At 30.0% G+C, this 24,915-nt stretch overlaps 4 protein-coding genes across 8 annotated transcripts in view; 2 read left to right on the plus strand and 2 right to left on the minus strand.

Moving 5' to 3' along the window:
- The window catches only part of LOC130894584 (uncharacterized), a 37,020-nt gene extending 35,042 nt beyond the window's left edge, over window positions 1-1,978 (plus strand). For all 4 annotated transcript variants that reach the window (XM_057801489.1, XM_057801490.1, XM_057801491.1 and 1 more), the window contains one exon: window positions 1,627-1,978. In XM_057801489.1, the coding sequence (XP_057657472.1) occupies window positions 1,627-1,890 (264 nt within the window). In that variant the 3' untranslated portion in view covers window positions 1,891-1,978. The remainder of the gene's footprint in view (window positions 1-1,626) is intronic.
- The window catches only part of LOC130894585 (cyclic GMP-AMP synthase-like receptor), a 64,541-nt gene extending 59,382 nt beyond the window's left edge, over window positions 1-5,159 (minus strand). Inside the window, exon 1 of the mRNA XM_057801493.1 lies at window positions 5,044-5,159. The gene's annotated coding sequence lies outside the window, so the exon portion shown is untranslated. The remainder of the gene's footprint in view (window positions 1-5,043) is intronic.
- LOC130894583 (E3 ubiquitin-protein ligase LRSAM1-like) lies at window positions 1-23,817 on the plus strand. 2 transcript variants are annotated; one of them, XM_057801487.1, is made up of 13 exons: window positions 1-5,777; window positions 5,831-6,073; window positions 6,134-6,431; window positions 6,486-6,577; window positions 9,807-9,836; window positions 12,901-13,002; window positions 14,611-14,719; window positions 14,769-15,012; window positions 15,149-15,392; window positions 17,041-17,210; window positions 17,613-17,731; window positions 18,476-18,714; window positions 20,987-23,817. In XM_057801487.1, exons 1-13 carry the CDS (start codon window positions 5,724-5,726, stop codon window positions 21,104-21,106), a joined length of 2,064 nt encoding a protein of 687 aa, XP_057657470.1. In that variant the 5' UTR covers window positions 1-5,723; the 3' UTR covers window positions 21,107-23,817. The 2 variants fall into 2 exon arrangements, with proteins under 2 accessions (XP_057657470.1, XP_057657471.1); XM_057801488.1 differs by lacking the exon at window positions 9,807-9,836.
- LOC130894588 (DNA polymerase epsilon subunit 3) lies at window positions 23,804-24,422 on the minus strand. Its single transcript, XM_057801500.1, has 2 exons — window positions 24,022-24,422; window positions 23,804-23,963 (listed from the first exon to the last, which is right to left on the minus strand). The coding sequence occupies exons 1-2, from the start codon at window positions 24,290-24,292 to the stop codon at window positions 23,860-23,862; spliced, it is 375 nt and encodes a 124-aa protein (XP_057657483.1). The 5' UTR covers window positions 24,293-24,422; the 3' UTR covers window positions 23,804-23,859.
- Between the last annotated feature and the right edge of the window lie 493 nt (window positions 24,423-24,915).

Consider the following 24,915-nt stretch of genomic DNA (forward strand, 5'->3'; position numbering starts at 1 on the left):
GCTTTATAGGTGGAATGGTTGATGACTGGAATAAATTTTTACTCGTGGTTACGAAGAGAGGGTAGATGATACAGATGATACAGAGGCAGCATAAGAAAGAAGTAATTGCTGTCGTCTGATTTAAAGTGGAGGCTCATTAACTTCATAGTTAACGCTTTCTATAGGGCTAGATCGAAAAGCACTTAGACAAAGACGTTAAGCTGTATTCATGGAATAGAAATTTGTCGTTCCACATACACCCCTTAATGGCAGCAAATAATGCAACAGAGAAATAAAAAAGAATGAATTATACACACTATGTTTAGTTCTTTCTGAAAGGTAATTTCGACATCTATAAATTATTTTACATCGGCTACATGGAGAATAGTAAAACTGTCAAAACTGAGTTATTGCTCAGCATGGTACAGCTCTGCCACTAAGATAAAGCACTCGCTCACACATCCACACTCGCTACGGCCAAATTGGTCGATAAGGATACGAACAGCTGCTCCAACAACGGATGCATGTTTCAAAATTTTATTGTTGTAATTTTATTGTATATTAAAAAGCATAAACGAAACTAATATCAACGTTTAAGAATAACACCGGTCAGATGAAGTCCTTCCCGATTAATGCATTCTTGCAGGCGATTTCTAAAATTGTCCATGACGTCATTAAGCATGGGCTGAGAAATTCTGTACCTGAAGTTTTGTTTGTTCTCAAATCCCGAAAGATGAAAATGTGCCTCGTCGCATATCCAAAGTTTGTGAATAAACTTCTTATTTTCTCAAATCAAAATCGTTTTCGTTAGATTTGTAAGGATGATGGTGCAAATCTAACCTCAAGATCCTTCGAAAATACCACGAGTAACACTCTACAGACTCTCTGACCTTCACGTGCTTCTTCCTACAGCAACTCTCGCACTATCAGCATTCTAAGAAGTTCGAACGGATCTCATACAACCACATCATTGTTGTTTCGCCGACATTTTCAAAATTTATGGTGAGCTGCTACATAGTAAAACGCTTTCACAGCAAATGATAGGTGTTGTTTTGACCGTCGTTCTACGGCAACTGAAATGCTTTGAGGTAAGAAACATAAAAGTAACGTTGACAACTCGCCCCGCACACTTTCTACGTATCCACAGCCATTTCAAAAATGCAGGATTGGCTGCCGCATCCTATACATCGAATTTAAAGACTATATTGAAAGAAAGATCAACACTTTCCTCGAATTTTCGATTTCCTTTGTAAGCTAAGTACTTATTGGACTATTCGTAAGTAAATACAGTTTTCGCCTTTCGCCTCACACCCCAAGAAAAAGTTTCTTCAAACTACACATTAAATTTTATTAAGATGGGGACAAAAAAAAATGTATCCTCCATCAACCCCTAGTTTTTGGCTGAGTAACACATCAATTAGAAGGTAATTCATTATGAACTTTAGGGTTATTTTTTATTCAACTAATTTATTTCTTAAATATCAATCAAATACTCCAAATATCCTCCGATGACCTCCATGCAATATCAAAATCAACTTGCTAATTATTATCACGCACGAATAGATCGTAATCCGAATTCGACGTGTTCCATTTTACATTTTGAAAAAACTTTTGTTTTCTGAATTTCTGGGGACTTAATTGTTTCAGGAAGAACAAGGTGATAAACTTCAATCGGAAGCTAATGAAGAGAATAAAGATAATGACGCCAAAAAGGAAGCTAATTCGAATCCGGCTTTGAAATCACACAAAGAAAAACAATGTTGGTCGATGTACTGCAAGATGTCCGAAAAAGGCGTTAATATTTCTTTCGATACTATATTAAGAGGAATGTTGACTCCGACAGAATACAGAATCAGTAAAAAACATTTATTAGCCAATTCTGCTACTGGAACATCTGAAGATCCTAAATAATATTTTTTTATAAATAAATAACGAATTGCTTTGTATTGCTATTTAGTGAGTAATCACTGTTAACACATTATTAAATGTTTTCCCCGTACGTGTCTTTTTATTTTTAGTGCAGTAGAATTAGAAAGCCAGGATGGAAGATTGCCTCCTTATTTTCCTGCTTCTATAGATTGCTGTATGTATGTATGTAACGGGTGACAGTTGGGAAGCTGCCTCAAGTAATCTCTTATAATTTTGAGAGAGGTGCAGGGAAAAAATAATAAAAACATACAATGAGTCCCTGGAGTAGTCATTTTTACATGAAACTAGCTGACTCGGCAGACTTCCTACTGCCACAATTATGATGTTGCTTACTTACAACACAGAGTTTTCTTGAAACACCGGCTATTTATAAGGTTTCGATTTGATATTGACAGATACACACAGTTATGACTGGCCTTGCGATTTATTTATGGTCATCGCAAAAACCAGACGTACCGGAAATTGTAAACGTTTAAAATCGAATGGTGAATCCGTTTGAATCATCGGTATACGCGGATCAAGACATCCTCTACATTGTATTTTCCCTTTATGATTGTTGCCTCATTGACATTATTCATTACTTTTTTCACATCCAGTCTTGTTCCATTGCACAGTCTAAGTTGATTAAAGTTACTGATCCTACTTTTAACTGCGAATTGTGAGGTGGTAATCCACGCAATTCCAACGAATTTAAAAACTCCGTGGGATAGCTGACTACGTCATCCTGGTTGCTCGTTCACCCAGACAATTATGATTATTGAACTGTTACGCTATATCTGGGAAAACACGCTGAATAAACTACTCTTTTGAATCTGTGTGGGTAATGTAATGAATACGGTCAAGGTGTCCACTGCGACTTTATTATTTCCGATGTCTAACAACTTCACAAACACATTCGCAGTTTCATCTTGTTCCAAAAATACTCGCATGTTAGCAGTAAAGTGTCACTATCACAAAAGATCCACGGACTCAACATCTCCACTATTTACAAATAAAAAAATATTCAATCGTGAACATAAATGCATTTCTATTGGCTGAAGCTGTCAGAAGGCACGGAAATATTCCTGCTAGAGAGTCTGTGATAAGCAGTGGCGTGGCTTGGTGAGATTTATTTAATTTATAAAAGTCTTTAAATAAATGAGAATATGGCGATCTTTAGACCATGAGCGAACGAAGACAATGAAATTGTACAGTGTAGTGAGAATGAAGACAATCAAATGATGACTCTAGTTAAGAGGATACTGACCACAATTTTTTTTTCTTTATTTCTTTTCTTTTTCCTTTATGGTTTTTGCTATGAAATTTCGTTTTCCATCAAAAAAACGAATGATGTACAAAAAGTGCTCAGTTCAGGGCTGGTATCCTGTTTAAACCAAACGCCCTTACAGGCAGGTATATTTTACTCGTCTATTCACGTTTTATAATTTAATATTCAGTTGTAACAAGTTAGAGAGGTATAATAATTATTTTTTTCTTAAGTTCCACGTAATAAGTAATAAAATTGTGTGCAAGGGTTTTTATGTAAGTTTTTATAATCTGCAATTGATATTGGAAGACCTATACCAATAGGTGGATTGAAAGAATCGAATGGCCGGCTAGATCCCCCGATTTGACTCCTCTAGATTACTTCTTATGGGGTTATTTGAATAGATAATGGAAGAAATTGACAAAATAACCCCTGAGGTCATACAAAATGTTGTAGGAGAATTCCAAAATCGCCTCTGTTATTGTCAAGAAGTGAATGTTGGTCTTTTTGAACATTTAATTTAATTGTAAAATACATTGAAAATACATTCTAACTATTATGCAACATTATTATCTTCATTCTACGGAAAGTTTTGTGATAGAGACATTATCAAAATTTCACATCTTAAGAATTAAATTTTTAGTTATGATTGCACAAAATTTAAAAAAAACTCTATATTGCTGATCAGAGGACTAAAATCCCTTTTCAACAAGGTGCCACACGATCTCCACATAGTACATACCTAATAACGCTAAAACTGATATTATTCCATACATATGGACCGCACTGTATACTAATAATACCTGAATATTTGAAAATAGTCAATGGATAATGGGCTTCTCATTTAGTCAGCTCAGTATAGAAAATCTATAAAGCAAATCATCCCATATTTAGGTCTATCTTAGATTTCATACTCAAACTTAAGATTGACAATTTAAAATGAACTATGACTAGGAAAATATAGTATTTGAGACAAAAAGTACAGGATGTAGTGGTAGACTAATCGGAATTACTAATTTCCAACATCCCCATTGTCAAAAATAATATTTCATTTCTTTCTGTTTCTTGATAGTTCATTTAATTATTGAAATTTATACTCAAAATTATTTTCTGAAGAAGAAGAAATATTCCATTCTACAATACTTGATACCAAATAGCTGATAAAAATTTGTGCATTTATCAAAATTGGTATACAAATCGAAATTAGAACTGATAAATCCTAACAAAACAATATTGATATTCTAATCATGATATTCTAATTTGAAAGAAAATGTTTCATCAAGTGCAGTCCTTTGCTTAGATAAGATCACTAAACAACTTTACATAAATTTTTTGATTTGTATTGGTTAAATTTCTATTCATCTATATAATATGTGTTCGGTTTATTATTTTAATGTATCAATAAAAGCATTTGCACTGAATTACTGTAACTTTTCTTCTTATTAACTTAAGTACAATAAAAATGTTGGAATCTCTGGTAAAGTCGTTATTTCTTAATATATGGTCTAAACGAAGTAATTTTTTTTGTAAAATAACTTCAGAAACTACTATTGGTTTAGCTGAATACAAAGAATTATAATTATTGTAAATTATATTCACAGATGAGAATCCCTTAAAACTTTGGGTATAACATTAGGATATATCAAAAAATATAATAGCAAAAATAATACAGTTATGAGTAATATGAACCATATATGTGTATTCATTAACATAATTATATTCCAAAAAAAAATATATATAAATTTAATTTACATGTTTTACTTACGTGTTCTTTTTCAATTCAAACCTTCTTTAGAACATAGAAAATTAAGACGAAGATTATCAATTAATCAATAAATATCATCTCAAATTTATATAGTAGAAATCATTTGTTATGCAAATATACTTACACTTGGTAAATAAAATTGAAATAATCACCCACAAACAAAAATTTATGAAGCATTGATAAATTGCTCCTCATAGATGAACCACATCCTTTGCTCAAAAACTTTGCTCCTGCAGCTTGTAAATAGTTAACATATGCAATTTTTTGACTTGCGCAAATATAATTGACGAATAACCAGAGCAGTAAAAAAAATTGAATAGATAATATTTTTGTGTGTATAAATGCTGGTGATTAGCTTATTCGAACTGTCCCGTCATCATAGTGATAATATTGAAACTCAATTTATTTAAAATTATCCAACAGCTTCCACAGTTACATATAATGGATACCTCAAGTTAATTATATTGTTAGTGTGCATATAGTTCTATGGTTTCCTTTGTCATGTATTTTCAATATATTATTCAATTCCATACGGATTCAAGATTTATTATTAAAAACGAAAACTTTTTAAAGACGAAAGACAAATTTATTATAATTTAAATTTGAGTCAATTGGTATCAATGCATTCGAAAATCCCTAAAAACTGAATGTTTGTATTACTGAAATGATTAGTCTTGATTGATAAATAATAAAAAAAAATAAAAGTATATAAACATTAATAATTTTGGACAATTTTTGTTAATGGAACTTTCTAAAGAATAGTTGTATCTTCATATTTTATGGTATGAAAAAATTTTCAATAAAATGTTTAAAAAGAGGCATCCAAATAAGGCAAAGCTCGAACATAAATTATACTTAGTAAGTGTGTATTATTTTTTTGTGTTTTCATTACCAAATTTATATCATTATAGGCCAGAGAAAATCCCGAGCTTATTTTTGATATATCTGATTGTGATATTCGGGAAGTTCCAAGTGGTATTTATTCCCTTTGTAGGGTATTCCTAAAGGAATCTTTGAATCTAGAACATAATATGTTATCTTCCCTTAGTGGGGGAGGTAGTTTAAAAGACCTTCATTTGTTGAAAGTATTGAATTTAAACCACAATGTATTTACCAATCTACCAGATGAAATTGGTCTATTGTCAAACTTACAAGTAAGGATTTTAGAAATATTCAATTCTGATTATTATATTCAATTTCAAATATTATTTCAGGAGCTTTCTATATCCAATAATCATTTGAAAAAACTTTGTGATGGTTTTTGTGCACTCAAAATGCTGAGAGTATTGGATGTTTCTCACAATCAATTAAAAGCTCTTCCAAAAGATTTAGGAAATCTCACAAAACTAAGGAGATGCAATTTAAGCTATAATAAAATAAAATATTTACCGACAAGTATACACAAATGGAAAAACATCCAGTGTATTGAGTTAGATGCAGATGAATACATTTATCCTCCGGCAAATATTACTAGTGAAGGAACATACACAATTTTACAGTATATATGTGATGGTAAGAGAAAGGAAAATTATCCCGAAGCAACAGCATTGTTGTTTTAATTTACAGATGTTGGAGTTCCATTTTGTCCTAATGAAGATGAAGTAGATGCTGACAAGAAGGAACTATTTCAAATTGGAAACCAAAATGATTCACTACAAGTAAATGTTTATTTTCATGTTACCTACACACAAAGTATGAACTTCATTGTTATGGGGGTAGTATTGGCGCAAAGAAAAATTATTTTAACAATAATAACCTTAATGTTCATTGCATGATTTCAAGTGAAAAATATAGAATTTGCAAAAATGCCAGATTGCGAATATAAGGAAAGAACCCATGTGAAGTTATCTGATATTTCTACTTAACCAAAATTCATGTAGAGCTGAAAATTTGTAGAGACATTTTATACAAGATTATAAACGAAATGTCAAAAATCCCTGTCGATTCTATTTCTACAAAAAATTTTATCCAATGTCAAACGTATGGAATTGAGGTTGTTTCCATTTATCTCGAAATCAGTCTGTTTTATTGTGAAAATAGGTTAGACCAAAGTTGTAGATCATACAATTGTCTACAAAAATCATTTCAACATATTTTTTCGTTTGACTCACCAGAGATATCGCGCTTTTAATAGTTAGAAAATTCAGATTCTTCATAAATGGATTTGTACCATGAACATTTTTTTTAATTAACTAAACTTTTTCGGAAAGAAGGTTAATAAAGGAGATATATAACATTATAATAGGCTATATAATTTTACTACCAAAAAATTGAAGATTAAGTGGATAAAACATTTTTAAACACGCATTTTGTACATATTATATGATTCTGAACTGAATATAAAAAAAAAATAAAAAAAATTACTACAAAGTTCACCTAATTCAAGAACAATAATCAAAAGTTGTGATGTAAGTATTTTTTATAACGTCCAAAAAATTCATAAACGTATGCTGAGTGCATTGTTCCTTTTAACCAATAAGGAATCTATAAACACAAAAATTGTGTTGTATGTATTTTTATAATGTCATGTGAGTGACTTAAAGCCTAACATTTTTTCAAACTTACATCTTCTACTGCACATTTAAGGAACGTAAATACAAAAGAGTTTAAATAAAAACACAAGATTTTTTTGCAAAATCTTTATTTCTGAGCCCTAAACAGTACAATGCTACTGGCACCAGGACCTAAAATTTAACAAAACAACTAAAATATTTTAAATATATAACAAAAAATAAAAATCAAATTAACAAATTTCTTATATTTTAGTAAATAAATATTTCAATTTCAATTACAAATTTTGTTCACTAGCTCTTCCTTCTTTATTGTATTGTGAGAGTGGCAGTTTTTTAATTGTACTAGAGCTATTTGTGTTTTTAGGTGACGATTTTTTAGTTTAGTTGATGTATTAGCTTAACTTGTTCAAACTGTTTTAGTTTCTCAAAATTTAAAATACTCGAATTTCTATACAAATGGGCTGCTATGTGGTAGCGAGTAGATTATTTTTATACAATTATTTTGTAGTGTATGTAATTTTTCTAATGATTTCTTAGGCAGATTTCCCCAACATGGTAGTACGTAAGTAAGGTGTGGCACTACAAAACTGTTAAACAAATAACTAGTAGCAATATTATTTAATGGCTCTTATGGCTCCCAGTAATGTTACTATTACATTTACGACTTTATCCACAAGGGCACTACATGACAAGTTGTCAGTAACTAATAATCCTAAATATTTATATACTTTTGTCTTTTTAAGCTGAACATCTTCTAATACTAATTTTGAATGAGTCTTTCTACTGGTTGTGTTTTATTAACATGTACTCGGTTTCATTTATATTTACATTTAGTCTATTATGATACAGCCACTTATAGTATAATTTTAGATCTTTGTTTACAGATATTTCAAGTTCTTCTTTTGGGAGTGGATAAAAAGCTTTTCTCGACATGCAAGTGTCATTTGCAATAGAAAATTTGAAAACATTGTGGAGCATTTCAAAGCGAACTAAACTCTCAAATGTAAACTTTATTAATTTTTTTGACGTTATAAAAAATACTTACATGACTTTTTTGGTTAATTGTTTGCTAATTTGGTGATAGTTGATTTTTTTTTATTTTTTGGATCTTCTGTTTAATATATAAATGAACACATGCTTAAAATTTTTTTAATCACTTAATTTCCAATTTTTGGTAGTAAAATTTTATAGCCTCCTACCTATAAGATCATTATATCTTCTATTAATATTTTCTCACAAAAGTTTATTTTGTAAAAAAATATTCCTGGTAGAAATCCGTGGTTAACTTCATATGGATAATAAAAGATCCACTAACAAATCAAACAACTTTGATTTTTGGATGTAATTCTTGAAATTTCAAAACACATAGATCTCCATTTCATAGAATAATTTAATAAGCTTGAATTTCAGAAACTTTCCCATTTTTTTATAGATGCATTGTTTCAATAGCATCCACTTTAATCCGGGTAACATAAAAAAAGAACTTTACTAAGATGCTAAATGTGAAGAATCCTCTCCTGAGAAACTATAACTAGAGAAGCTCTGCTCAATGTATTGGCTTGAGTAAGAACAACCTACGAATACTAACAGGAGTCCTATCGAAGCATTGTCGCCTCAATCGACATCTGAAGATGTGAGACAGCTAGCAGATAATGCAGCATGTTGATTCTTTGTGTTAAATGATTTTCTTTCAATTCAATTCACTAGCCCAAGACATTTTAAGTGTTTTTAGCCAGTAGCCTCTTTGCAACCTCTCAAACAGTTATATGATGATTCTCTTCAATTATGATTTTGATTTGGTTATCAACAACTTCAGTAGGCCGACCAGAACGTTGCTCATCTTTGAGGAAAAATCTTCAGAAAGGAATTTTTTATGCCGATTTTAACACGTTAAGCAATTAGCACCATAAACTTGACATATTCCTTTGGGAGCTGCTGCAGTTTTTTTCGTTAACAGAAATAAAAGAGTAAAATAAACCGTTTCTGCACTTCATTTCAAATCAACCCACAACTAACAGCTTTAATAAAAATCATGCGCTACTTGCTTCTAAAGTTACTTCAATGTAACCAGTATCACGTGACAAACGACAAAGTACAGCACTAAAAGCGAAAGTACTTAGTTACAACCTTATAATAATATGAAGTTCATGTAAATATAGTTGTTTTATGGCGTTTCTGTTGTAGACATTAACATTTATAATCAGATCTGACTAATTTTTCATAAAATCTTATATTAACAAACAACTTTACAGTTTCAAAAGAGAGTCTTGTTTTCTGTTCATTTTCTATGAATTAGAAAAAAGTTAGTCTCATTCTGATATTTCATAAGAACCATACAGATATTCGATCTAATTTATTTTTATTTTGTTTTTAGGAAAAAATATGGGAGCTAGAAAACATTAAGGCATGTTCAATTTTACCATTGCAGATTCATTTTTTTGGCTTGGTTTTGTCTTATTGCTTTTGAATCTTTTTTGTTTCTGTTTTATTTTCTTTAGGTACATCTCATATGTTTCTTAGAAAGTTTCTGTAAGAGTAAACTAAATACATTTTGTTTAAATAAAATATATTTTTTTAAGTTCATTTACAAATGGCGAACATATTTCCTACAGAAACTATTTATTTCATAATAATCATGTAGATTCACTTGTATATGTACGTTTTGTAAACATATTAAGCATTTACTTTTGGATAGAGTAAATATGTATTTACCACCAAAACTATGTATCTTAACCCTTCAGACAGAACATACGTCTGTCAGGCGGATCTAGTTCTGAGATATAGTACTACAACTCGTTAGAGAGGGAGTAAATGGATAGGGTTTTGTATGTGCCTCAGTCTAACCCTACTCTCTACCGATAGGGGATGTTCGATGCCTTTCACTGGACCCTAAGCGGATCAGAATTCCCTTTTCTCTGACTTACCCTTTCTCATAGAAGGATGTTCTTACTACTGTGCCGATTTTGTATCAGTCTATTAGACGGGTGTTCCTACCAACGTACATTTCCCTATCACCTAGTTCTCTTTCTTTTTTCCTTTTCATTTTTTTTTCTAAAATTTACCTAAAAAGAAGAACAATGTCCTCCAGTTTAGCTTAATAACGTTCAAATTCCACAATTAATTACTAATAAATATCTAGGAATACACCTTGATTCAAAACTTACCTGGAAACAACATATTTTAAAAAAGCAAAAACAAATTGACTTAAAATTAAAAAAATCTAATTGGTAAAAAATCGAAACTGTCTTTGGAAAACAAAATACTCATATACAAAGTTGTCTTGAAACCTATTTGGACTTATGGAATCCATATTTGGGGATGTACACTTCGTACAGGATGTAATTGCAGAACACAGCACCAAACACAATAAAAGGCTAGAAGTACACAGTAATCCCTTACTCCATCCCCTCTTGGAACCCCTAGCCGATAGAAGACTCAAAAGGAACTGGCCAGCTGTACAAACAAACGAATAAAGAGGTTTTATCACGCCAAGAAAAGCCCGTATGCCCTTGTGCCTATTAGCTTATAGAACTGCTATGGTCTTGATTGCTAATAATTGTTAAATAAAAAAAAATTTTTTATTTATGGATTTGTTTTGTCTTTATATACTTAATGTGCTATTAATTTACTTTTCTTTTCTAATTTTTATTTCAAAACTCCTTAATTGTTGTTTTTTTTTTCACATAAAATTCAATAAAGATATATTTTATATATTGTAGAACTAAATGCTGGTGCTACAGATCTTACTTCTTATCAATCTACTCCATACTTTGCTTTTCTCATTGTTTTTCAGACTGACATACAAATTTTTTTCATTATTATTTGGATTTATTTTATTATAGTTTTTATATTTGAATGATAGTAATATGTTGAATATTTGTTTGAACATGTTTTTCTTCTTTAAGATTTTTGACATTTTTTTTGTATTATAACTCTTGTACTGAACACACTGTTTACACTATCACTACACCAACACTCACAATTACAGCGTCTGACGCGCATTTCGATAACCAAGTTATCGTCTTCAGAAACTGAAGATAAACTAAAATCTATTAACTTGACTTATCTGTTTTGTACCAAATTTGCCCATCAATAAATCTTCTCCCGCGAAAATTAATCTTCACATTTATTCCTTGGTCCTTTGTCCTGATCTTACATTTAGCAATTTCAATGCTTTCAAATGCATCCAACAATTTATTATTGGATACAATTTTAAATTATAAATATTTATTTCATCCACTCTGTTAAATATTCCTTTCAATCCTTTTGTATAACTGGAATGAAAGGTATCAAAGCAAATTTTTCTTGTTTTTCATTTTGAGTTTGGAAAAGCATTGAAATTGTTGTGTAAATGTAAGAGGTTTTCCCGCTGGAATTAATTTTCGCGGGAGAAGGTTTACTGGTAAGAAAATTTAGTATAAAACAGGTAAGTCAAGTTAGTAGGTTTTAGTTTACCTTCAGCATATGAAGACGATAACTTGTTGATGTTGATTGTTGGTGTAGTGGTGATGTAAACAGTGTGTTCAGTATGAATATCACCAACGCTTCCAGAAATTCCAACTTAATTGTAACTCTTATCTTTGACTGATAGTCAGCAATTATGTTCCTTATTTTATTTAAAGAATGAATAATTTTATGATTAATAAATTTCTCTTATTATGTGTTAATTCACAAAAAAAGTGAGATGGGGTAAATTAATACCTTAAATAGTTCACAAAAAAGATGCTAAATTCCCATGTCCGAATGTAATACTGATGTACCTCAAAAAAAATCATGTTCCATCTGAAAGGTTAGTTTGGAGTATGTTAGGTTACTTCATATTTTTTTTTTCTAAAACTCAAACTACAGAGTTATAATTTGAAAGTTATTAAAATACATTAGTATAATAACTTTCATGTCACCACCATCTCATCCCATATGAACACAGGGGATAATTTTAGAGAGAGAATAAGTGAGGATTATTTTTTCACATTTTAAATTAAAATTAAATACATTTTTAACTTTGAGTTTAGATTAAAAGAAAACGGTATGTGTATTACACCAACTCCACAAATTAATGTACATAAGTTTTATACTAACGTAGCTTCTATTATTCCCCCTGTATACACATTGTTTCTATTCAATCTCTTCTACTGATTTTAGGAGATATCCAATTAAACATAATCTATAATCTATCTTCTGTATTCGTTTCTTATTCTTTGACTTTTTAGGACTGATATCATCCAAAAATTTTCTTATACTAGAAAATAGTATTATTGAGTTTTACTAATTGCCATAAGTACCACACTCCTCAATACATTTTTGTGATTTTCAAATATTTCCTTAGTCCTTAGCATTAAAGTTAAATTGTTAGAATAACATGTTAAATACATTAATTTGTTAGAAGTCCACAAGTTAGTATGAGCATGTATTTTGCAGTTTCTTAAAAAATAATTTGCCTGTTTTCAAATTCTATTCACTTATTTCAGCAACAAAAAATGAGAGAATACTTGGAAATCGAAAGGCTGAATGAACTAATGATGAGACAAGAATTGGAATATGCTAATACATCAAAATTAAATAGAGACAAAGTAAGTAAAATTTTATATTTAACATCAAACCAATCGTTCTTTTCTAGCAGTGATTTTTTTATAGTATAAATACTCCTTACTAAAAATATTTTCCTGGTTAAGTAATGTACTTCGTTTTTAGACTAATGAAAAAGTGCTTTTTAGGTCAAAAAGTTTTTGAAAACATTGCGCTCCGAAAAATTACAAGCCATGTCCCCTTCGAACATTTTAATACAAATTATTATTTTAACATTGTGAATATTAAAATTTTAATTTGATAAAATTCTTCTTCTTTGAAGGCTTTAGAACAGATTGCAGTCAATAGAATAAAAAAAATTTAATCTTCACATTATTATTAACAATTAACGTCGGTTACAAATTAAAAAATTAAATAAATCATTGAAAAAAATTTTTTTTCATAGTACTAGTATTAATTAATTTTTTTTATCAACGAGAACTATCTAAAAATGTTTTTTTATAATTTTTATATATCATTGTTTAAAAAATTGTTCTAAACAAATGGACTATTTATAAGATAATTGAAAAATTCTTTTTGAAAATATAATCACCGATGCAAATTATGATTTAAAAATAAACCATTTCTCACAAAAAATTTTTTCTTGCTTAAAAAAAGATTTTTTAATTAATAAATTGATTAATTGTAGAAAATGTTGAAACATATTTGTTCTTTATTAATTGAAGAATAAATTAGGCTCAAAATTCGCATAAATTAAATCTCTTTTTCTATATAAAAAAAATCTTTGAAAATTTTTTTCTCAACTTTGATCTCTAATTTTTTTTAACTAAATAATAAACTAATTGAAATATTGTAAAAAATATCAAGAAATTTAGCCCAAAGCTCATCTTGAACTTTGGGCTTAATTCCTTTGTTAATTAATAAAGAACAAATATAAGTCTTAGCATTTTTCATAGTATATCAATTTATTTATAAGACATAAATAACCAATAAAACACTGATAGAGTACAGAAAAAATAAAATGTGAAAATGCGATAAAAAATATAATTTTTTTTATGAAAAAAATAAAATATATTGAAAAAATTTCATTGTTTATAACAAATTGTTTATTAAATAAACAATGGACATTTAATTAAAACTGATTGCCATTGGATTATTATTTGTTGATCTATCCTATTAGTTCCTATTTTTTACAAATTAAAATTTTAATATTTACTATGTTTAAATAATATTTTTTGTTGAAATGTACGAAGGGGGCTAACCCGAATACCAGTTTTCGAACGTATTTTCATCCTTCGATAAAAATTATAAATATTGCTCCTACAGTTCCGGAAGTCAGGACTTTGTTTAGGTAATTTCCTCCCAAAAGCCAATCCCCTTTTTTTAGTTAATTGTTTATAACTTTTATAGTCGAATGACATCCAAACCATATTTTAGGAAAAAGTTTTGACCTAAAAAGCACTTGTTGACTATACTATTTGGCACTTTCAAAACTCCTCAGTTACATGATTGTTGTCAGAAGAAAGATATTCTAGTTTTTATTAATGTTTGTGTTTTATTTCTCACTTTCTTCTAACTTTGGTGATATTTGAATAAAATAAAGTATGAATTTAAGATTATCGTAGTTTTAATGCTTTCTAATCACGTTTCAGCTACTGGAGGTTATAGCAAAACAACAGAATGTTTTCGATAACGAATTATCTAAAATACATCAAGAAAAAGAGATTGAAAGATTTAGATTGTTAGAACAACTTCAAGAAGGTAAAATTTCATCTCATCATTTCTATTATTACATAAAGTATGTTTTTAGTTGAGCATAATGCAGACATAGCTATTAAGGAATTGCTAGCTTTATCTAACGAACCATTAGGACAATTATTGGAGCAGGAAAAACTCGAAGAAGAAAAATTATTATCCGCTATCAATAGATACAATGAAACTTTGAGAAAAGATGATATTTTAGCAGCCATGCAAGATATATTAGCTCAAGAAACAGTGATGTTTCAAGAATTACATCAAAATCGATTAGAATCGTCAAAAAGTATTTTAGAACAGTAAGTTTAAATTAAATTCCAAAATTAACTACCATAAATTTCATAGGTAAATTTAGATATACATATTTATTTAAAATCCAAACAGTCTCAGTAATATGAAAGATATTTCAATTGTTTTTTTGTATTTATATTTTAGGGAAACAAAAATTGATAATAAATTATTAGAGGTATTGCAAAATCAAGATGATCATAAAGCTGAACTCATTTGTAAGCTAATAATCGATAATGATTTACAAAAAGCTGCTGTGGGTACATTGCTTGAAAGAGGAGATGCCAGAAGTTGGGGACTACTGCAACAAATAAGACTGGTTGAAGCACAACTTGCAGCTTTGACAAAAATAGAAATAGATAGGAAGAAATTGCAAATTGATGAGCACATGGTGAGTTAAGGAATTTTATTTTTAAAAAAATAAATCAAGTGCTGTAGTAGCTCACAAAGAAATTTGAGAAATTTATGGTGCTGATTGCTTAACGGAGCGCATGTGACAGAATTGGTACAAAAAATTCCGTTCTGGAGATGAGCAACGTTCTGGTCGACCTACTGAAGTTGATGATGACCAAATCAAAGTCATAATTGAAGAGGATCATTATATAACTGTTCGAGAGGTTGTGAATAAGCTACATGTATCTCACACAACAAATGAAAAACACTTAAAATGTCTTGGGTTACTTAAGAACCTTAAACTAAATTAAACCGCGCCTTCCTTGAAAAGAATCAACATTGGTGATGAAAAATGGGTCCTGTATAGCTCAAACCACACAGCAACACAACATAAACCACATCGAAAGCTGAAAAACAACAAAAAGCTCATGCAGTCAGTTTGGCGGGATTACAAAGGTGTTATGTTTTTTTAACAATCAATTCTGATGTTTACTGTCAACAATTGATGAAACTAGATGAAGCAATTAAAGAAAGAGGGGAGAATTGTCAAATAGGAAAGGGTTAGTATTCCACCATGTTAACAGGCGAACCACGAACACGAACAGACAAAACCTCTATAAATGAAGACATCCAACCAGAGACCAGAAAAAGATGTTTCTTTTGATACAAGGAGTTACTGGAACAGGAGAAACTTCTATAGATGAAGACATCCAACTAGAGATCAGAAAAAGATGTTTTAATTTGAGACAAGAAGTTGCTGGAACAGGAAATACCTCTATAGATGTAGACATCCAACCAGGGACCATAAAAAGATGTTTTAGTTTGAGACAAGAAGTTGCTGGAACAGGAGAAACCTCTATAGATGATGGCATCCAACCAGGGACCAGAAAAAAAAAAGATTCAAAAACAGAATATTTTTGCAAAATAATATTAAAAAATTGTGTGCTTCAGTCATATCCATGCTTAGTGTTCTGAGTGTTCAAAAACTGCAATACATCAATAGAATCTATTGTTGTATGATATTCTTGCAATGTTTCACTGGAATGTTTTATTTTGTTCACCTTCTCGTTTTTTATATTGCAGTTTTTAGTATATGTGACATTTTTTGCCAACAAATATTTAAATAATTAGTTTGCGGTTTTGTCTATTTAAACAATTTTATTAAATAACGTTTTTCATAAAAAAGGTATATTTTTTTCATTAACCTATGGAGATTTTTTTTCTCGAAAAACATGATATATTGTGAAGGGTCTCTGAGACCCAGCACCCCGGTTTAAGATCTGTTCCAAGGCACCTGACCCGCAGGGTTAATTTATATTTCTCAAAAAATAATGAATTCAACTTTTTTTGAAAAATACCATTCAAATTTATCATTTGCTCCTACCTGTCTATAATAATAAATCTACCGGGTTTATAAGATGTATTACGTTAGAAATTGGTAGCTAGGAGTTTTCTTGAAATACATTAAAAACTGACTTAACAGTATCATTTGAAAGGGAGCAAGCTCCTTTAGGTATGAACTTTTTGATAAAGGTTAGATGGACATTAAGTATCTGTAGTTTGCGTTTGATAAGAGAGTTCATCGACATCATGCTTATCGATATTTTTTTTTATATATATATACTAACATCTCCTAAATATTTCAGATTGACCTATGCGAGAAGAGATGCAATTTGTCAGTATTGTTGATCGATTTATTAGAACAACAAAAAGAAAGAAGATCACAACTGATTTCCACTCTTCAAACTATGGAAGAAAACAATAAAGAAAGTGTAGAAGATTTTTGGTTAAGACAATATCAAAGACTTTTAGATAAGTAAGCTACTTTTTCTTTTACTTCTGCTATTTATCTGCTATATCTAAAACTTTTATTTTTCATAGTTGGAATTTCTGGAACCGTTGGCGATATTCATTCTGAATATACAGTTTACACTACCACTACACCAACACTTATAATTATACTGTATAATTGGTAGTGGTGGTGTAAAAAGTATATTCAGTATAGTATAACTGATTTAAAAGATTTTTTTTGCTAATTGATTTAGGGGTATAATCAGGTCTAGAAATTGGAAAAAATCGATTTTTTGCATTTTTCATTTTTTTACGTTAGTTTCAAAAATGCCTAAAATTTAAGCTTCTAGACCAGAATACCCCCTTAAGTAAGATTTATATATTGAATCACTTACATGTAGTAAAGTGATAATTTTCGTTGTTTCAGACTACCAGAAGGACTGTCCCATGCACAGAAGAATATAGATCCACTTCTAGCACAAGCCCTTTTATTGAATGGTGTGATCCACTGCCTTCCATTTTTAGCTAAACTTACGCAGAGCAACTGTAAGTGAGACACTAACAATTATGAGTACATTTCCTAACAAAATTTTAACAATTTTGAATAATTGATATCATGATATGGATCAGCAAAAACATTTCATCACATTCAAGAGATTCAGCGTTGAAATCATGCAGCTGAACCATTATCAGCCAAAGACGGATGTAGTAGATCAACTTCAGCAGTAACAATTTTTGTTACCAGACCAACATTCCATGCTTGTACAGTGGTTAAAATAAAGTAACGATCAAGCAAATCTTTGCTTTTATCATCACAGTCTAATGCTTGAGAAATTCTTTCGTGGATGTCTCATCTTCGATTTTTCTCTTCTTGGAGCACTTCTTATCTGCTCAATTCTTAGTTTTCAAATAATTTTCAAGTATTTCACCGTCGCTGTCATAATGCACGCCGTAATGCTCCAAGCAGGATGATATGAATGGTGGCGGCTTTTTTACAGAGGCCCTAACGTTTTCTATCATATAGATTTATCTGGTCGCTTTTACATATAGTTTCGGACCATCTTGAACTATATGTTCACCTGAAATATAATAAAAACCTTCACAAATACTTATTTTTTGGAGCACAATTATTTGGGGTAATTGGGGACAATGTCATGTCAAATTCTATCTCCATTCACCCCTGGCACATATTATTTTGGGATAATTCGGGACACACTCCTATTTGCAATAAACCTCAAAGGTGACAACAAGTTCTAGATAAAACAAAACATCAAATTATTATATTTTTAGGTGATACTCGATACATAACAGATAACGACTTGTTAAAAGCTGGCGTTTTGTGTGGCAACGAGCGTAGACAAATCCTGGATGCTTTTAATATGTATGAGAAAGAGAAAAAATGCTTTAGTAGTTGTGAAGAAATTTGTGCGTCAGCCCCTCCTCAATCTATTGAAGAAGCCAGCGCACCTCTCCCAGACAATATTAAAGCTATCAGTGCTTCTGAATGTGTCATTTGTTTGGATGTAGAGGTAAATTATTTATTTCAATTTATAAAACATTTTGTTTTTCATTTGTATATTATAATAATAGAAAATTCACAAATAAAAATTGATAAAATATATATTTAGAAAGGTATATTGCCAACATTGAAAATTTTATATTAACTAATATTCTTATGTTAACATATAGCGAAATAAGTAAGAATCAGAACGTCCTCAACGTTAAAAACATGCTAAATGGCACCAAATCATTTGTTCAAACAGGCGATTGGCTATTCGAGAGATTTGCCAAACAATATGAGAATACGGACACCACCAAACATTGGCCAACAACCTTTCTCTTCATTAAGACAACGCGCTCTTACAAATCGCTTTTAATTTTTTGGCTACTAAAAGCCTTGCTTCCTGAAAACTAATATATATCATATATTGAGACAGGCAGTTACCAATTTGAATCTGTTCTGGTTTGTCAGCCGCTTTACCGAGATTGTATTCGCCAACTGTTTTGGGCAATTTAAAACTAAAATAAAACGTAAGAATCAGAACGTCATTAAACGTTAAAAACAGGCGAAAACATGGAACAATATGAGAACACATCGGTCTTCCTTCCTTGGAAAAATGTCCTAAAAGGACAAGGTTTTGACCTAAATTAAATTAAGAAGTGACTAAAGAGTAACTGAACGCCATTCTGAATAGAAACCTTTTAGAAATGGAATGGAATCAACGTTAAAATATTACAAATTCAAATGTTGTGTTTCCTTTTTACTTTGGTTTCAATGAAATGATTCACGGTATGTTTTAACAAGCCTATTATTATAAAAAGAAGTTCTCCACCGCATCCGTTTATCTGTTCATTGTAAGCTCAGAAAATACTTGATGGATTTTAATACGGTTTTCATAAATAAATAGACTGATTCATAAGGGAAGGTTTATGTATATGATTTGTAGAAATTTTAAGTAAACTGATAAAAATATGCTGATAATTGTTGGAAGTACGGAAAACAGTCATACTACCTAGAAGTTTTCTCAAAAACACAGCTCAATCCATTGGAGGTATAATCATTATTAAAAATATGACCAAGGATATTGTAAAACTATTTAAATTAATAAAGTATTAATCCCCATCAATTTTGAGTTGGTTACCTCAAGCATTTCATGCACTTTATCAGAATCATTTTATTGAATATCTTGAAATAACATAATGAACATCAGAGAGAAATATAAAGAAATAGTTTAATTTATTTTTATGTACATAATACAATAAATTAAAATAATTCAAGTAGTGGAAAAATGTGGTACCGTGTGTATTGTATCTTCAGGCTAACCAATGATTGTTGACCATATTCTTCGTATTAAAACTACTTTGTTACTTGATAACTAAAAGTTTAGTTCTTAATCTCTAACTAACAACCGTCTCCTCGTGTTGGTTTTTTAAAATACACAAGTTGAAAAACTCAATTCACTATTTATTAAGCAAGGAAATAATTAAACTTGTTTTCAATAATCTAAGATACTCGACTAATGTCAAATCATTAACAACCCCGTATCCATTTAGAAACCGCCTCAAATATCAAATCCTATCGTACCCAAAATGTATAATTTTTTTTTTTAATATTAACAGCGATCATAAATACATTTTCTATGAGCTATTCTGTTGGCTATAAACCTATAGGTTGGTCTTGGGAATGTCCTGATGAGACTTCTTCAGTGAGAAAGTCTCTTGTACTTTATTTGAGATCAATTGGACAGCTTCGTTTCAGTCTTATGTTGTTTGGTTCTGGGTTAGTGGTAGTAGTAGATTAGGATGACTGTCCAGCTTAAGGTAGTAGTTACAGCTTCTTTCTTTGTATTGTTGGAATACGGAGGTCGTGATGGATCAATTTGTTTGTGACGTACCATGGTGCATTGACTAGCGATCGAAGGATTTTAGATTGTCCTCGTTGTATTAGAGTAAAAAAAAATGTATAATTAATCACAAAAATGGACATTTACGGACGTTCAGAGTCACATCAATACAAAATAAAAGTAATTAATTAGATACGTTAATGGAACCTAAAGTGTCCAAGGGACACTTGGAATCACTTAACTGAATGATCAACAGATCCTAATGGTTCCCATCAGAAGTGGTGAGATAATTTATACACAAGAGGTTGTATCACTATCTGGTTTATATTCGTGCAATGTTACCTAATTTTAAATAGGAAATTATTTTGTCAGAACAGCGGGAGCGAAACGTTTTTTTTTTTTTTTAATGAAAACATAACATAACATCCAGCATAATAAAATCGCTTTTTTGTTTCAGTGTCAAATAATATTTGTACCATGTGGACACCTCTGCTGCTGTTGCAATTGTTCAGTACCAGTTTCGGAATGTCCTCTGTGTAGAGAAATTATAGAAAGAAAGATAACGCTAATTTTGTAAAATCTACTCGTATCACTTAAATATAATATTTATTGAATTATCTACCGATTTTGTGTAATTTATTCATATAAGAACACAGTAAAGCACTTCAAGTGTTCGTTTGAATTTCTGATATTGTATTAAAAAATATGGAAAATATTTTTCTGACGTTTGAATTGATAATGTTTTAAATTTAAACCACAGCCAACTTTCTAAATTTGGGGGTGATTCCAACTTGATATTTATACTGTTTAATATGATAATACGTGTAGATTTTGTCAAATTTTTATACTATCTACAAGGTAGTTCAAAATTATTAATTTATAGTAGCTATGTTCAAAAATGTATGTGTACTTTTTCTAAAACTGAATAATAAAGGAGATGAAAACCTTTATAACCAAATGAATTGAAAACTATATTCTTTCATTTTTCATATGCAGTTCATTCTATTCTATTCTTATCTATATATTATCCATTACTTTCTTTTTTCACCCGATTCCTGAATTCTTTTTTCTGTCACTATCTTAAAATGCTCATTCCGTGTTTTTCTTGGTCTACCTTTTTGTTTCTTTTGTAATATTCTAGTTTTTTTGTTGATATGCATGTGTCTTAGGTTCGACTCTACTTCAATCAAACGCACAAGTTGAATTCTAGACTCTTATTTATCTTTATAAATTACCCAAAAGTACCGCAATCAAACGTAGATGTTCAAATTACTTATTCTACAAATATAGTTCATTCCACCTGAAATCGTTACCAATCACCTTTTATGAAATATTTACATTTAAATACTAAATATTTCAAGCGATAGTAACAATAATTGGAATTTTTACTTTATTATTTCTCAATTCATCCAATGAAAGGTTATTCTTATTTTTAATTATATCACTTCTAGAAATAAATGTATAATTCTGGACAACCTTGTATAAAGAAACTATTGTTATTCCTCTTGGAAAAATTATTCCATTGAGATATTTTCAAACTGAAAAAATTAACAAGTTAGATATAATTTCTTTTAGATGTAGAAGAAATAATGTAATGATTTTTTCCATGCTCGCGAACTCGGAAAAATCCATTTCTGGACGTGTAATGAACAATAATTTTCATTATACTTATCTGAAAACAACGCAAAAAAGAATAACATTTAAATTAAAAACATTTTATTTATAATATATCGTAATAGTATAAAACATTATCGGCATTGTTTTATTTACTGTCAGTTTAATTCAAGTTAGTTTTAAAATAATGTTTTCAGAAGAAAATCCAGTTGTTCTTAAAAACATATTAGAGCTAAAGGTACAAAACAGTGCTGATTTGTTACCAGCAAAATCCTGACCGAGATATGAACGAGTATCGATTCAAGACCTCCACACAAAAAAAGAAGGAAGCGAATGCCATTGGTAATAATAATAAGTTGAATTATTGTTTTTAAAAACTTGAGCTTTTCCTGGTTTTAAGAAGAAAATAGTTTTTTCAGTTGAAGTTCGAGCAGCGAAGAAGATGAGTAAGTCTACATCTTCACCAACAATTGTATTTTTCAAATTAATTGCTCTATTGCTGTCATAAGTTCATCAAATGAAATATCACTTGACGAAGATGTTGCTAAAGTTCGGCGACGTTGTTCTGCAGCTTTAGCTCGTGCAATCATTGTAATCCAGAGTTACTGTCAGTAACTCTGGAACCAAAATGTCGACGTTGAATGTTTCTTCTCTATCCCACATAACGCGGTGTAGTAAGTATCCTTCATCAATCATGTATGTCAAATTTTGGTTGTAAATATCAAAATCTATCTTTTCGAAACAATCGTAAATGGCAGATTTCTGGGTTTTACACATATGATGTCATCAAACAACAAAAAAGTGTAAGGAGCACACAATTGAACAGGAGACAGATGTCTCAATGTTACAATGGCGTATAAATTATGGGACTGGGTTTCATTTTAGCTGATATTCTTATAGTTATTACTTATGTATATTTTATATTTTAAGTGTAAGTTATAATGACCGATAGAAAAATGTTTCAACATATTTTACAACTCTACAGATGTATGTCTGTTACAACTTTTTGAATCGTTATATCTCAGAACAGGTGGCTCGTAGGAAAAAAAGTATTAATTCGTTTTTGTAGATAATTTTATGGTCTGGCATCCATCCATCCATCCATCCCTGGCGACTAGATGTTTATGTTAGTGGGTAATTACAGTTTTGGTCCCTGACAAATCAGATCTGTAAGATGAAATGATAGATCGTTTGAAAATCACCTCCAGGTATGCCTAGCTATTGGCTCCAAAAATTCCAACTTTGAGGAACAAGAATAGTAATTATATCTTACCAGTTGCTTATTCCATGTATATCCAATTTTCTAAATCCTGTTCAGTTTAAATTAGCAGGTATTTATTGTATATATAGTAAAGTTAAAGTTATGAAATTTTGAATCTTCTTTACTTGAATGCTAATATATATTTGTAATTTTAAGCACATTGTGAGGCCTTTTCTACCTTCAAACACGGTTTATTCTAGTCAATAACTACAAATTCATTTAAAAACACAAGTAATTAGCAGATTTGTGTAATTAAAATGCAACAAATTCCTTCTATCTGTGTAAAATATTCATTGCCATTTTTATCTAAAATAAACTGAAACTATTCTTAGTAAATTTTATACTCATACTATGTTGTTTGTATCATGATTTTGTTAAAACTTGAATAAAAGTTAACAATGTATGAAAACAAATTTATTTAAAATATAAAAAATAACCTAATAACATCCTATCTCCTAATCATCTTCTACAACTTCCGACTTTTCATCTTCATCCATGCTATTACTCTCTTCACTTGGTTTCTTACTTTTAGACTTTTTTACTTTAGATTCTTTGAACTCTGAAACATATCAAAATTTATACACAAATCTATACGTGATTTTACAATTTTAAGTTACCTTTAAGTGCTTCTTCTAGTGGTCCTACAAAGTTGACAAAATCTAATTCTTCTAAAGCTTTAATAACATCTTTGGCTATTAAAGTTTTTCTGTTATTTTTATGAGCCTCGTTGGAAGCTTGAGATGTTACATAAAGAACAAAAACTGATGCGGCACGAGATAATGCAGATCGTGCATCTTTTCCTATATTAATGTTATCAGGAAGAGCTTCTTTGATAATTTTTTGAACAGACGTGTTGGGTAAATTTAAATCTTCTAGCTTTTCAGCCATAATTAATAGATAATTTAAATGTTTAACACAATTTATTTGTTTTTTCTTATAAATTGTTTTCTACAAGAAATTAACCTTTTTAACAACGGACTTTCACAACCCAAGACAACTAGCTACTAGAAGTGTGTTCCATTAGACTTTTTCAAATCTCACGTTGACAACCGCAATTTTTTCCGTTGTGCTTACAATACCAAACTCAAGCAGAATAAGTATGGAGCGTTTTATTTATTGATATACATGCTTTATCATTAAATGATTCGGCTAAATTGATATTTTGAGCGTTGTGAGATCCACAGATGGTATTATTGTTACGTCATAATTTGAGGATGTGTCAACAACTAACCGAATAAACTAACTCACCCAATTATAGACACAAATAATGTAATCTTAGATATCATGGAGAACTTCTGTCTTGTATACTAAGATGTTTACTAAAACCATTGTATAACGAGTAGAATAGGAACCTATTATTTATACAATGCTAAAACATATATTCGATTCCAACTAATACAACTATATAATTTGAATATAGTTATCTAATAAAGATTATCAATTATTTAACAATTTATTTTTTTATAAAATTATAAAATACACACAAATGGGAATCTACACATAGCTAGCTT

The sequence above is a fragment of the Diorhabda carinulata genome, chromosome 5 (assembly GCF_026250575.1).
Source record: "Diorhabda carinulata isolate Delta chromosome 5, icDioCari1.1, whole genome shotgun sequence".
NCBI classification, from domain to species: domain Eukaryota; kingdom Metazoa; phylum Arthropoda; class Insecta; order Coleoptera; family Chrysomelidae; genus Diorhabda; species Diorhabda carinulata.